General features: G+C 37.8%; 1 protein-coding gene across 4 annotated transcripts in view; it reads right to left on the reverse strand.

Moving 5' to 3' along the window:
* The window catches only part of SBF2 (SET binding factor 2), a 448,846-nt gene that overhangs the window by 16,520 nt on the left and 417,231 nt on the right, over positions 1-15,095 (reverse strand). For all 4 annotated transcript variants that reach the window (XM_074273454.1, XM_074273453.1, XM_074273452.1 and 1 more), the window contains one exon: positions 4,954-5,080. In XM_074273454.1, the coding sequence (XP_074129555.1) occupies positions 4,954-5,080 (127 nt within the window). The remainder of the gene's footprint in view (positions 1-4,953; positions 5,081-15,095) is intronic.

Below are 15,095 nucleotides of genomic sequence, written 5' to 3' on the forward strand. Positions count from 1 at the left end.
TCGGGTCTATATTCTAGCTTACAAAAATCTTTTTGGATCCTGGTTGTTATCTAATGTGTTAGTTATCCTTTAGGCTATTTCCAAATTTGATGAACATGCTGTCTCTGCTTCTATTCATGTCACTGATCTGGGCTGAGCCTAGGCTCCTGAAGCACTTTATGAGAGATCTCTTTCCAAGTTGATAATCAGATCCTTAATGACTGCTCTTTGAGTCTAGCCATTCCACCAGTTCTACGTCTACTAAATGATGTTACTGTCTGCTCTATTTTATTCTGTCTTGTTCACTACCATGAAACCTTTTGTCAAATGCTTTGCTAATTTCTAGGCAAATTAAATTGTATTTACAGTAGTTGCCTCATCTCTCAGTCCAGTAGTCTTGTCCAAACAACCAAAAAAAAAAAAAAACCCAAAAGGAAATGAGGCATGACCTGTGATTCAGAGAGCCATGTAGACTGTGAGCCCTGCTTCCTTTTCTAGATCTTCGCTCCTCTTCTAATACAATATCTTTCACGTTTGACAGGAATTGAAGTCAGCTCACTGGTCTAAAATATGCAAACTCTACTCTTTTCCCTTTGTTGAATATCGGAATAATGTGCAATCATATGCTGCACCCTACATAATTAGAGATTTTCCCCTAGTCTGTACTTGTTAGACACAAAATCATTTTAAGGAATTTTCTTAATTGTTTAGCCATTTATATAATGTGCCTTAAATAATGACCATGGTGACTTCAGATGATAGAAAATAGGTGTGGTTTCAATCCTGAAGCACCAAACTTAAAGAAAGGTGATAAAGACCTACTTGGAAGCATGCTCCGCGCAGCTCTTTTATATATCCTAATGAATAATTCTATAAGAATTTTGGATACTTTGGGGTGGCCTGGATTGGGATCAAAAAATTTTTCTTCAGATATTTTGGTTTCTTGATAATTAAGAATGGTGCCTCATCTTGGAGGAACTTCTTGCTCATGTTCCAATGACTCTAGTCAACAAAAAGATTTAATCATTTATCAGAAAGGAGTGGCTGAAGCTTATTTTAAAATTCCCACTCTGCTTGACTATCTGAAAGCTACACCAAATACATTATAATTGACAGCACCTCATTTAGCCATAAGGAATGAACTTAATTCAGTTAGCCTTAAAGAAGGGAGAGAATCAGGGAATGTTCCTGCCCACCATGTCATATTGCACGTGGGATATCATTAATCCAAATTGACTGTGATCATTTTTTGGGGGAAAAGTGTTGAAGCTGGATTTGAAGTTACAATATCCTGCCTCATTCCCTAACATAAGCTTCTCCCCCTTCAGGACATGATATTTGCTGGTAGTAGTTGGTAAGCGAAATGAAAGTCAGGAAACTTGAAACAAAAATGACAGCTGGATCACACATTCTTTTACGTTACTAACACCTTTAGTAATACTTAAAGTATGTGGGTATGTAGGGTTTGATATATGCTAGTGCATGATCAAGTCTTTAATATTCTAATACATAATTATATGAATGGGATTTCTGAGTCTTTTATTCTTTTTAAAAATAGTATTTTATTATTTTTAAATACATGTAAAGACAAATTTTTAATATTCATTTTAAAATAAAATGTTGAGTTCCAAATTCTTCTCCCTTCCTCTTTACCCTCTCTCCTCCCTAAGATGGTAAACAACTTGATATACATTACAAATGTGCAAACATGTACAACTTATTTCCATATTCTATTACATTCTTGACAATAGTCAAATATATTGTGTTCCTAAAACATAATTATTCTCTAAACTCTTTACAAACAGGACTGAGAGAGGTAGTGATAAGGGAAAAGAGCAATTTAATGGGAGTTAAAAATTCTAAGACAAGTTAAATAGGTAGAACCATGAGAACAATGAGTTCAGGATGATTTCAATCACATAAGGGAAAATGTAAAGATTTCAAAACTGTGACTACAATGAATCAAGATTTCAAAAGACTGTTGACGGTTAAGCACATCAACTGCCTCGTGGCAGAGAGATCATGGACTAGCAGTATGAAATGAGACATGTTTTCAGACATGGCCAATGCAATGGCTTATTTTGCTTGACTAATTTTTTTTATTTCTTATAGGGGAGGACTCAGCTTCTAGGGTGACACAGTGGGAAGTAACAGAGATGGAAAAAAAGAAACATAAAAAAAGAAATATAGGTTCTTGTCTCTAGCACATTACACACACCAGCTCTGTGTGTTTACCTGGGCAAGTTAGTTTTACTCTCTGGGGTTATTTCCTCAGCTTGTACTAAGCAATTTTTAAGTTTACCTTCAGAATGGTCTTAAATGACAAATGTTTTTTAATTTTTAAATGGTGATGACAAGTTTTCACAAATGGCTTCACCACTCACAATATGCTTGATGTGAACTGTGCCCTGTCTTCATGATGACAGAATGAATGGAAGAAAAAATATTCATTAAGCATTACCTCAAACTCTGTGCTAAGGTCTGGAGATATAAACAGAAAATCTTAGATGATTTCTGCTCATGTAGTTCCCTTTCTAATTGAAAAAACAAACAAACAAACAAACAAACAAACAAACAAACAAACAAAAAAAAAAAACAGTCTATAAAAGGTGCTAGAAAGACCCGCAAATCCTAAGGGTTCTGCAGCAGGGGGCAAGGGGCTGGAATCCTCAGGATGCCTGAGGAGGTTCGATGAAAGGGCTGAGGGATGAGGAAGGGCAGAGGGTGAGACCCGGAGGGTCTCAGGATTCATTTGCAGAGCATAGCATGTACCCTGGTAGCCCCCATTTCGCCAGGAGGACTGGAAGTGGATTCCTACCCTGTCCACTGGGTAACTGGTCGTGCTGCTTTTTTTTTGCTGGCATTACCTACAGGGTCTAAGTGATCCAGGGGCTGGGAGGGAAGACAAGGGGAGGCTGTCAAAACAAGCGGCCAGTTTAGCTAGTTTAAACAACTGCTCAGATTCCTCTTGGAAAGGCAAGGAGTTTGTGTGCTGAAAGCAGCTTTATTCAGGCTCATCACAATATATGCTATACTTGGGAATGCTAAATGAGGCTTTCAGACCATGTTCAGGATGATCATTCTTTTAGATGACAGTGAAAATTTAAGGTAGACAGACACATGGAGTGGGGATCTTTGGGATGGACCATTTATCTTCTGGTGACAAAACTTTTTTTTCTGGGTTTGTTCTTCTTTTACATTATGACTAATATTTTTTTAATGACTATACATGTGTAACTTATACTAAATTGGCTATAGTTTCAGGAAGAGGGAGAAAGAGAATTTGGAACTCAAAATTAAAAAAAAAATAATGTTAGAAATTATCCTTACACATATTTGGGAAAAATATTTTTTTAAAGGATGGCACTCACTGGACAGAAATTGGAAAGTGAGTGGATACCCATCAATTGGAGAATGGATGAATAAATTGTGGTAAGTGAATGTTATGGAGTATTATTTATTGTTCTGTAAGAAATGGCCAGCAGGATGATTTCAGAGAGGCCTGGAGACACTTACATGAACTGATGCTGAGTGAAATGAGCAGGACCAGGAGATCATTATACACTTCAACAACAATACTATATGATGATCAATTCTGATGGACGTGGCTCTCTCCAACAATGAGATGAACCAAATCAGTTCCAATGGAGCAGTAATGAACTGAACCAGCTACACCCAGCGAAAGAACTCTGGGAGATGACTATGGACCGCTACATAGAATTCCCAATCCCTCTAATTTTGTCCACCTGCATTTTTGATTTCCTTCACAGGCTAACTGTATACGGTTTCAAAGTCCAATTCTTTTTGTACAGCAAAATAAATGTATGGATATGTATACTTATACTTTCACATATTTAATATGTATTGGTCAACCTGCCATCTGGGGGAAGGGGTGGGGGGAAGGAGGGGAAAACTTGGAACAAAAGGTTTTGCAATTGTCAATGCTGAAAAATTACCTATGTATAAAAATTTTGCAAAACAAATAAATACATAAATAAATATAAAAAGCAAAACAAAACAAAACAAAACAAAAAGATGGCACTCATTAACACATTAAGCAATTAATCTAAATTTATGCCATTGATTCTTCTACTATTGTCCTCTCCTAGTGTGCCATGTGACATGGAAGTGACCTTGAGAACCAGGATTAGTCTGTTTTGCAGTCACCTGAAATGGAGAGACTCGCCACTAGAATGTCGCCACCAAGCAGGGGTGATTATATTTTGGTCAGAGCTATTCATGAAATTATTTCTAATGGCATAAAGGGGGCTGTAATTACTGTAAATATTTTGGTTAAGACCACAGGTCAGGGGTAACCTCAGAGAGAAGGTACTGCTAGCACTGAGGGGGACCAGGAAAGCCTTCTCATAGAAGCTGAGTCCTGTAGAAAGGTAAGAGGCAATGACGTAGATCTTTGGTCAAACTCAAGCTCAAGTTAAGTCAATGCTACCAATAAATGTTTTCTTATTCCATCCTACAAAAGCCTCCCAAGTATGAATATCTGGAAACTGTTAATATATAAAAAACATATTTTTCAGCATAATTAGATCCTGAGTAATAGCAGCCACATGAAACCATAATTTCAAAGAATTACAATATGAATTACAAAAATCTTTACTTTAAAATAAAATTTAAAAAATCATCCAGTGACAATTTATTTTCTTTCCTCCCCATGGTAAAAAATGATAAGAGATATTCTTAACACAGATCAGTTAGCTTGAGGTACAGTGGTGAACAGTTACATGCAATTAGATGATATAATGAAGTGCAAAATAATCTTACTTTGTATTTGTTAGCATTAAATAGTTCTATCCTCTTCTCAAGAATGAAATATTTGCCTTGAAGAAGAACTATTTAGAGCTCAAAATCCACATTTACAAGGCTAGTTTAGGGCAAACTGCCACACTACACAAATCTCTTGGCCTTTGTCACAAGAAAAATACAGAGGTGCAAGAATGAGACACAGATACATACCATGCTCTAATCGCTCATGGTCCGAGTTCAGAAGAAAGGTCTTAAAACGATTGGAGACATAGTGGAAAGCCAGGAATTTTAGGTAATACTGATTGAATTCAAATTCTGTAGGATACTGGTTGTGAACCTAGAACCAACAAAGAGAAGAGAGATCCATGTGATAAAACAAAAGTTGTCACCTCATTTAATGGAAGATCTCAAAGGAGAAACTGAGATATCATTGACTGGGATATGTTCATACCACTAGCACACAAGTGTGTCTCCACATGAACTTAATCATCTAAATTTATTTAATCTTTAAGTAAATATTTACTGATCATCTCCTATGTACTAAGCATTGTAATAAATTTCTCCTTTAGGAGTTAATATAGGAAATAGGATATGTAAACAAATAACTAGACTATCAGGTGGAATGTGACAAGTGGCACATATAGCTATGGGTGCACACAGGTAACAAATGTTTAAGGATTTGATTTCTTTCACTAAAAAATGCCGTAGATGGATTAAAAATTTCTAAGATACCCTATAGTTCTGATGGCCTATGATTTTAACATAGAGAAAATCACAGTAGACTCTGCTGATAATGGAACCTTACATTTTTCTAAGCTTTACAGATGAAAAAAAAGTGGTTTCCAATGACATTATTACTTCTGATTCTCACAATTATGTGAAATAAATTCAAAGAAGACTTCATGAAAGATAGAAAGATTTGAGAGACTTCTTAAAATAACTGGAGGGAGGCAGAGTTAAGAAGGTGGAGTAAAGGCATGGAGAGTGCAGAGCCATGCATACTGTGCCCAGTGGACAGGACTCTTCTGCATTGTCCATGGTCACTTCTGGGTTACAGTCCCAGGTCAAGCACAAGAGAGATAAGCAGGAAAAAGCTTGCTAAAAGGTTGAAAAGACAATGAAGTAATATTAATACTAAACACATCTACACAAAAATTGTCTCTGTCTTAATGCATTAAAACCTCACAATCAAATGCAGAAAAACAGAAATATTAAATAATTCTTTTCAGATCATTCAATAAAGAGCTTTTGAAACATAAATTAAAAATTAAATGGAAACTAAACAATCTAATGTTAAAGAAAGAGTAATTCTAAAGAAAATATGAAAACAATCAATAACTTCATTAAAAAGAATAACAATGAGACAACATACCAGACTTTTTAGAAGAAAATTTATATCTTCAAATGCTTATATCAATAAAATAGTAAAAACAGAGAAAGAAAATTATAAGCCAATTTCCCTAATGAATAGCAATAAAATAATTTTCAATAAAAGACTAGCAAGGAGATTACAGCAATATATCATTCATATACTATAACCAGGTGGGATTTATATCAGGAATTCAGGATTGGTCACTGTTTGTAATGAAATTAATTGCTCTGTCCTTAACAAGAAAATGGTCACTTTTTGTGTAGGTGCCATGTGTTACTGAGAAAAAGATATATTCCTTTCTTTGTCATTCAAATTTTTTTTCCAAGAAGGCTATTATATCTAATGTATGTAAAATTCTATTCACTTCCTTAACTTCCTTGTTTATTTTGTGTTTAGATTTATCTAGCTCTGAGAGGGGAAAGTTGAGGCTCCCCTCAGTACAGTTTTATTATACTCATTTAACTTCTCCTTTAAAAATTTGGATATTATACCATTTTGACACACATATATGTTTAATAATGATATTACTTCATTGTCTGTGGCACCTTTTAGCAAGACGTAGTTTCGTTCCTTATCTCTTTTAATTAGATATATTCTTGTTTTTGATTTATCTGAGATCATGACTGCTATCCTTGCTTTTTTTTTTTTTAACTTCAGCTGAAGCATAATAAATTCTGCTTCAGTTCCGTACCTTTATTCTGTGTCTTTCTGCTTCAGGTATGTTTCTTGTAATCAATGTTTCTGTTTTATGGGTGAATTCATCCCATTTACATTCATAGTTGTGATTACTGTGTATTTTTTCTCTTCCTATTTTCCCCTTATTTATCCTCTTCTCTTTTCTTTTATGTTGTCCCTCTTCAAAATCATTTTACTTTTGACCACTACTTGCCCCAATCTGTCCTCCCTTCCCTTTCTTCTATTACCTTTCTTTCCAATTGATAAGATAAATTTCTATACTCAAATGCTGCTGAATTAAACAGAGGATTTAAACTATGGTGAGGGGTCAGGGAACCAGGAATATTTATCTTAGAATGAGTGATTAATAAAGAAGCATTTATTAAGCATTTAGAATATGCCAAACATGGTAGATATAAACAGAAAAGTAAGAGTCATTGATCAAGAGGAGCTGTATACTCTTAATGGAGACAACAAGTTTAGGAGATATCTTCAGGATAGATAGCAAAGTCTCTGAATCTTAAAGGTGCATTAGTGAGGTGATGTAAAGACTTAGGGGTCCTCAGGGAACAGTGCTAAGTAGGATGGTAGTACTCAAGGGACTGGAAGGTACAGTCATATAGAAAATGGCGAGGCCTGGAGGTCTTTTATCTTAAGCAAAAGAAATTTTGTTGATGATGACTGGCTCATCCAAGCAGTGTGAACACCCATATCTATCCTGCAGGGTGGAGGATTTTAAGAGATCCAGATCACCAAGAGACATGACAAATTTCATCAAATATCTAAAAAGGCTGTCAAATATTAATGCTGGAAAGGACTTTAGAAATACCTTTCAACTCCCTGCTTTTACAAAGGAAGAAATTGAGATTCTGAGAGAACTGACTTGTTCATAATTAGTTAGTGGCCAAAATGGGATTTGAAACCAGAGCTCCTAACTTCCAATTCAGTATTTTTATTTTTCATAAGCTACACCTTCTCTGCTGCTTGTGAGGGCTGACTATGGGCCAAAGGATAGGAATTTTAGGAATGCAATCTGTCAAACAGAGAGAGATGTCTTTTCAAAAGGGGCACTTTCTGGGAGCAGTCTGGCAGGATCAGATGTTGGCTTTTTCAAGATGGGGAGACTTGAGCATGACTGAATGTAAAGAGGAAGAAGGCAACAAATAGACTGAAGATAAAAAAGAGAAGAAAGGAAAAGAGAATTAGAGAAACAAAGTCCTAGAAGAGATGGGAGGGGAGACGGTCAAAGGCAATTGGAAAATGGCTAGTCTTGAAAAAGAAGAGGAAAGGAAGAAAGAGATAAAGGCAGAGATAGATGAAGTGGAGAGAGGAGAACGTGAAACAAATCACAGCTGGCCTTAATTTTTTTTTTTTTTTTTCCTGTAAAAGACAAGATTATCTGCCAAGACTGAGGACGTAGGAGTGGTAGTGGGGACTGGAGAAAGACAGAGAATTTCAGAATAGTCAATAAGGGGATTTTGCTAAGGGTTCTGGGATTTGCAAAGATTAAACATTTAAAGTTATATTTGGAAGGCAATTTGGCATTAGCAGAAGATAGGTTAGTTTCAAGGATTCAAATGATCTATCTGACTATAGAGATGATATATTCTCTAATCTTTCCAAGTCTAAGGGGAGAGGGAGAGAGGGAGGGAAAGAGAGAAAGAAAGAAAGACAGAGAAAGAGAGGAGAGAGAAAGGAGAGGAAGAGAAAGAAAAAGAGAGAAAGGGAGAAAGAGAGAGAGAGAGTGAAAGAGAGAGAGAGAGAGAGAGAGAGAGAGAGAGAGAGAGAGAGAGAGAGAGAGAGAAAAGAAGAGAGGGAGAAGGATGAAGAGAGGGAGGGAAAGAGAAAAGGACAGGAAGAGGGTGAGAGAACATACAACTCTAACTTTATTTTGCTTAAGCCAAAATATTTTTGTTGGAAACTAGGACATCTTTGGCTAGATGAATAAAGTTCCAATCATAATTTTACTCTATTAAAAAGCTGTTTCAAATTAGCACTGCAGTTGGAATTTTCAAAAAGCATTTGTAAAAGTCAGCTTTGTTCTTTAAGTTGACCATCTCCAAAATGCATCTTGCATCAAATATATTCAATTGTATTTTGTAAGCCAAGGTAAACTTGGCACTTTATAGTATGTTAATTACTCCAAAAGGAAGCAGGAATTCTAAGTCCTATATGCTGTTCTGCATTGTTTGCCATAATTTACATAGCTGAATCTTAATTCCCCAAATGAAGAAAGGAGCATTCAACATGTTCTTAGTGTGTTTGTTATCTGGATTCCTATTAAAATGCTCATAATTTATCTAGGAAAAACATGGAGTTCAGGAAGCAGCAATAAGAGAGCAGTCAGACCCCTAGCCTATCAAACCCTAGATTAACTGCACACCTGGACAGTCAGACACCATTTTTTTTAGCTGCCCAGATGCCCCATGTGCACAGACAGGATAAGGTGACTGAAGAAACAAGGCTGTAACTCCCTGTTAGTTAAGTTATTAATTATTAGTAGAATCAACGGAAAAAAAAATCCTTGATTTGGGAGTTAGAAGATCCAGAAATCTGGTTCCAGCTCTGCCACAAAGCTGCTCTATGCAAATCACTTGACCTTTCTGGGCCTTAACTTTCTCTGTTAAAAGAAGGGATTGTACACAATGATCTCTGGATTAGACCAGATTCTGATACTATGGACATGCTTGAGAAGCAACAAACTATGAAGACTGGTCACACATGAACAGAACTTAGTGTTCTAATCCTATAAAACTCACTCAAATTAACTTGGCATGATTTAATAATATGCAAATTGTTCTGCTGCAAAGTATTTGGCATAACTGACAAGCAGTTCTTATCACATGACTGTAATCAGCATCGTCTTTAGGTTCTCCTTTCCTCACTGACATTCAGGTTGACAGGCTGCCTCCATAAGACATAGAATCTCATTCCAAAATCCCAAGACATACTGATATTCAGGCCTGGGCATCCAAGACAGAAGCTCCAGATCTGATTCTCTAATGTCTGAGCCTGTACTTCTGCATTCCCAGGACAGCAGCGAGCTCAATGTCCTGTGTGGTCCTTCAGCAATTACCCTGGATTCCAAAGAGCCTGGCTAGCCAGGGGCCACAGGCATTGCACTCAGAAAAAATTTACCTGCTTTTTGGAAGGAAGTCATTGTCCCAACTAGCTGGTGGGTTTCCCGCAGATTCCCGCTGGTGGAAACACCAATATTCTGTACTTCACTGGTGTGAACAAGCCAGTAGCTGACAGCCATCAGAAATCAGGCTTTGAAATTCTTACTATAAACAAAATGCTTTTTCTCCATTTGTTCTAAATCAAATATGTCCTTATGAAGAGGAAACCCTAAAACTCTGAAAAATCCTTAAAGGAGAAAACCTCCTTCTACTCTGCCTCAGTGAAGGGACTCCATCCCAAGCACAAAAAGTTTTATCTTTGTTATCTGGGTGGAGACGGCTCAGTTCTGAAACCCATTGAATTAAATTCAAATTCTAACCCTGGCTGAAACCCAGCCAGGAGCCAACCTGGGACTCTACCCACAAACCCTCTATTATAAAAGAGCGAGACTAGAGCCCTCTCTTGGCAGAGGGTCTAAACATGCCATCACCATGCCTGGCACCAAAGACTCTCTGCCCACTGGAATCCTATTTCTGGTGCCCTTTTATCTCTACCTTTACCTTTTAACTTTACTTCCAAACCCCAAAATAAACCTCTTTTATCAATCTAGATTTTCGGGTCTGTAAATTCCTTTACAGGGAACTCTGCACCACTACTAGACCTCATTTAACTCTGTATCCTTGTGCCGATTCCAAGGGGGTTGCAGGGAAGCTCTATTTGACAACTTGTACCCCGATCTGCCACTAGACCTCAATTAAACCTTAATTTCATTTAGGTACCCCAATTCTAAACCTCATCACTTACAAGAACCAGGCTTTGTTAAATTCAAAGATGGCTCTATGTGGCTTCAAAGAAAATTGTCAGAACTGGAGTGTGAAAGCATTTCAATACTGTCTCCTAATACAGAAGGAAAACAATATCTCAGTTCTTTAATAAATATAGTAAAGTGGATTTGGGGGAACTGTGTTTTTACATCATTTCTGATGGACTATTATATCATTAAGTACTTTCCTAAAATGAGAGGCCAAGATGATGGAGATATGGACAACTAATGAAGCCCATCAAATTAAAATGGAATTCTCACCCTGGGGATCTATCATGCTATTACAAGCACAGACTTCAAGCTACAGATCATTTCAGAAAAGATGACAATTCAGTGTAGAGGAATAATGTGGCCCAGTAGAAGGAGCCACAGACTTGGAACTAGACGTCATGGGTCTGAACCCCAAGGCTAATACTGAGCAGCTGTGCATCTTCCCAGCTATGGGCCGTGGCCATGCAGGGGACTGTACTAGAGAGCTTCTTTGAAGCTAGGCCATTCTGGGACTCCAAATGTGGACCAGGAAGACATGAAACTGCTACAGTTTGTATTCCTTTGACCAAGTAAAGGAAGGTGCTCTGTTCGGAAGCTCAGTCTGGATTAGCCATGTTTGCATAGGTTGATGGCTGAAAACTGAGACGCAGGATTAGTGTTCGCTCCGCTTCCACTCCTTATGTCCCATCTGGCAGTCTCTCAGAGGAGCCCAAATCTGCACTCCCATCTTCTAGCTTAGCTGACACCTCATGAAATCAAATCTTGAATGGAGCGGATTACATCCTCACTTTTTTGAACGGCCTTAATTAGACTGCTGGCATTTGGTAACTATTTCTATAGACACCCTGGTGAGTCAGTTCCATCAGAGTTTAGAATGAAAAATGTACCATCGTTATGGCTTTCTCCAGATTTATCCTGGAAGCATCTGTCAGAATTCCAAGGGAGATATGCTCAGAGAAAACAGATTCGCTGATAAGGTAGGCCTTTTGCTGGCATATATTTGGAAAGTGAGCTACTGTACTGATTGGCTCTTGGTGGTTGGGCGATTGTTCTTTTGATTTGAGCTCCATTGTTGAAAGCAAACGAAGCTTCCTGTAATGACATCACTTTAGCCAAACTGTCATTTGGAGGAGAAACTTGCCAGATGTTGCTATTATGAAACAGTGATTTAGCATTTGTAATTCAGCTGACACCTGGAGCTATTGGCATCAACAATGGCTTTTTATGCCATGAGGCAGTTCTAATTTAGGAGGCAGAGCCTTGTGTATTTTCTTTGTAATTTGATTTGAATTCGTGGATAAGCTCAAGTAGTACTTCACTGGATTGCTCTGAGGCTTCCGTATGTGAGTCCCAAAGAGTTAACCGGGGAAGAAAACAGTCAAAGGGAGATGTTTCATGGGTCATGGTTTCTTTCACACAGCCACTTCTGGCAGCAGACGGCCTAGGACTGTGACGCCTCCCTGAAGGTCATCTGAAAGGGGGCCCAACGAGGCACTCTTCCTGCTCCTCAGATCAGCCTACAGGAGACGACGGAACGCCTCCTTGGACACTTGTCACCGACAGTCCTCCTGAGTGTCCACCACTCCACTCCAACATAAAACACGCAGCCATCTGAAAGTCCCACAACATTCTGGGGGTGGCTAGCAAACAACAAAAGCACATTCTGAATGCTCTGACTAAGGAGGCCTGCCCACTCTGTCACTGCTTGCTCTTGCTGAAGTTATGCTTACAGGAGTTACTGAGTCAAAAAAAGAGGATTTCATGAGACTTGAGATTATGCGGAAAAGTCTTTAATCCTGTGAAAAGGCAGCTATCACTATTCTTTATGTTTGGTGAGCCATTAATATGCAATACATGAAAAAACCTTGTCTTTCATCCCAGTCACACCTAACAAAAATACTCTCTTAATATGGATTTTTCTATATCAATATAACTGCCATCTCTTAGTTATGGGCTTTAGAGCAAGTCATCTGGTCTCTCTAGGTCACAATTTTGCCATCTGAAAAGTGAGAACAAAAAAATATTTAAAAGGTGAGCTCCTTAGGGCTGTCATGAGGCACAAATGAATAAATGTATTTAAAGCACTTAGTAACTATAAAGTATTATATTAACTTAGTAGAACCAATAGTGGGAAACATCTGTAGCGTCCAAACAGCTCTGGATTATGCCTTACTTAACATGAATGGTAAGAGATGTTTGCTTCTCTCATCAAGAATATTCAGCATCATGCCCACAGAGGGAGTCAAGTTTTCTATATGCTCTTGTGTGCAGATGATATATTGTACTAATTTTGGGCATCAAGGCCTAGAACAGACCCTCCTATATAGATTCATGAAAATTTTGTAATATATTTATATTGTCTGAGTTAGACCATTTTAATCAGTCCTTTGAAATTCTTATCCTTTATTTTTCCATATAACTTTGACTTTATTTGGTTTAATGAGGAAAAATTTTGGCATTTTTATTAGTCTTGCATTAAATATATAAATTAATTTAGTGAGTATTGTCATTTTTATTATAGTAAACCGATCTATTCACAAACACAGAATGTTACTCCAATTATTTGGGTCTTTATTTCACTCATCATAGTTTTATAGTTTATATGTATTTCTAACTAAATTTCTTTCTTAATGACTTCATCAGCTCATATGGCTTCAATTATCTTAATGCTCATGATTCACAGATCATTATATTTAGTATCAATCTTGAACCTGAGCTCTAGTTATGCATAACAAACTTCTTATTGGATATTTTAAACTGAATTACTATTGTTATCTCAAACTCAACATGCTTAAAATAGAACTCATGATTTTATCTTGAGAGAACTCTCTCTCATATTAAGTTAATTATTAAAACTGGGGAGACACAGATATTTCCATATCTGAAGCCCATTCTTTTAAGGACATTGTGATTTTCTTCAGTTAACTTTTGTATCTTTTTTTCATTTGATTAATTCCACGTTTCAAGGTGGTGTTTTCTTTAGTGTGTTTTGTTTTGTTTTGTTTTTTTGCAATTGGCCAACTGTATTTTTTAAGGAATTATTTTCTTCAGCCAATTTTTTTTCCTTCTTTTCCAAGCTGTTGAATCTCTCTTGTATATCTGTCGTTTCTTTTCCCAAATTTTCTTCTTCCTCTCTTATCTGCCTTTTAAAACTCTCTATGAGTGCTTATATATGGAGCCTCTTTGGGCTCGAGACCAATGCGTGTTGTCTTGAGATTTCCCATGTGGACACTGTATCTTCCCCTGAGTGGGTGTTTTGGTCTTCCTTGTCACCACAAAGTTTTGTGGTTTTCTGTGGTTACGGTTCTTGTCTGTTTCTTGCTCATTTTCTTCCTTCCCCTCCCCCCCATTCTGTGACTTTAATGGCTGAGCTCTGCTGCTGGGGTAGGGGTGCACCATCCCAAGCTGCTTGTGCAGCTCTGAGCCTGGGCTTTGAGCACAGCGCCCCCTTGTATTGGTGGCTAGCCCCTCCTGCTCTTCCCAGGCCACAGCCTCGTTTCCAAGCTGGCAGTTTGCCTTCTGGGTTGGACCTGGAGGCTGCATTCCTGCTCTGCTCTGCTGCTGGGCCAGGCCCCAGGGCCTCTGCTGCGATCTTCTGTGATTAAGATCCTCTCACTGGCTGCCCTAGACCGACCAGAGCTGGTCTGAGCACCCCTTCTCCTCAGGGAGACTGATCTTTTTTCGGGCTGTCTTGACCTGGAGACTGGTTTCATTTGTCAGACTCTGCTCAGAGGATTGAGCTGGGAAAGCTCAAGCAGCTTCCTGACTTCACTCCACCATCTTGTCTCTGCCTTCCTCTCGGGCTCTTCTCCTGCCCAGATATTCTTTCCATCCTAACTCTTTCACCTTTCAGCTTCCTCTTATATTCTGTTTTCCCCATCAGAATGTGAGCCCCTAGGGTAAGGGCTTTTTTTTTTTTTTTTTGCCTTTCTTTGTATTGCTAGCACTTAGCATAGTGCTTGGTACAAAATAATAGCTTAATTAATGCTTGCTAACTTGGCTTAATATATAAATCATTAAGAATTAAATTCACAAATACTCATAAAAATGGTAACAATCTACACATGAAAAACCAAGCGGACAAAGGATACCTGTCGTTCAGACTATGACTTGCAAGGAGGGTGGAGACCTCTCTGTACTGGTCTAAGAGTACACATAGCTTGGAAATACACTGCAAATAATGTTCACAGAATTGGAAAGCAGAAAGGAAGCAGACTGGATTGAGTTTTTCTGAGAGACCCTTTTTTTCAATACCAGTGTTTTTCTGATAATGCTACATAACTGGGAATAAGGGATATCACCATTTCTAACCAATCAAAATTGTAAATCTCCCCCATGTGTGTAGTAAATATAAATGATCCATAACAAGTC

This window comes from Sminthopsis crassicaudata, chromosome 6, assembly GCF_048593235.1.
Source record: "Sminthopsis crassicaudata isolate SCR6 chromosome 6, ASM4859323v1, whole genome shotgun sequence".
Taxonomy (NCBI): Eukaryota; Metazoa; Chordata; class Mammalia; order Dasyuromorphia; family Dasyuridae; genus Sminthopsis; species Sminthopsis crassicaudata.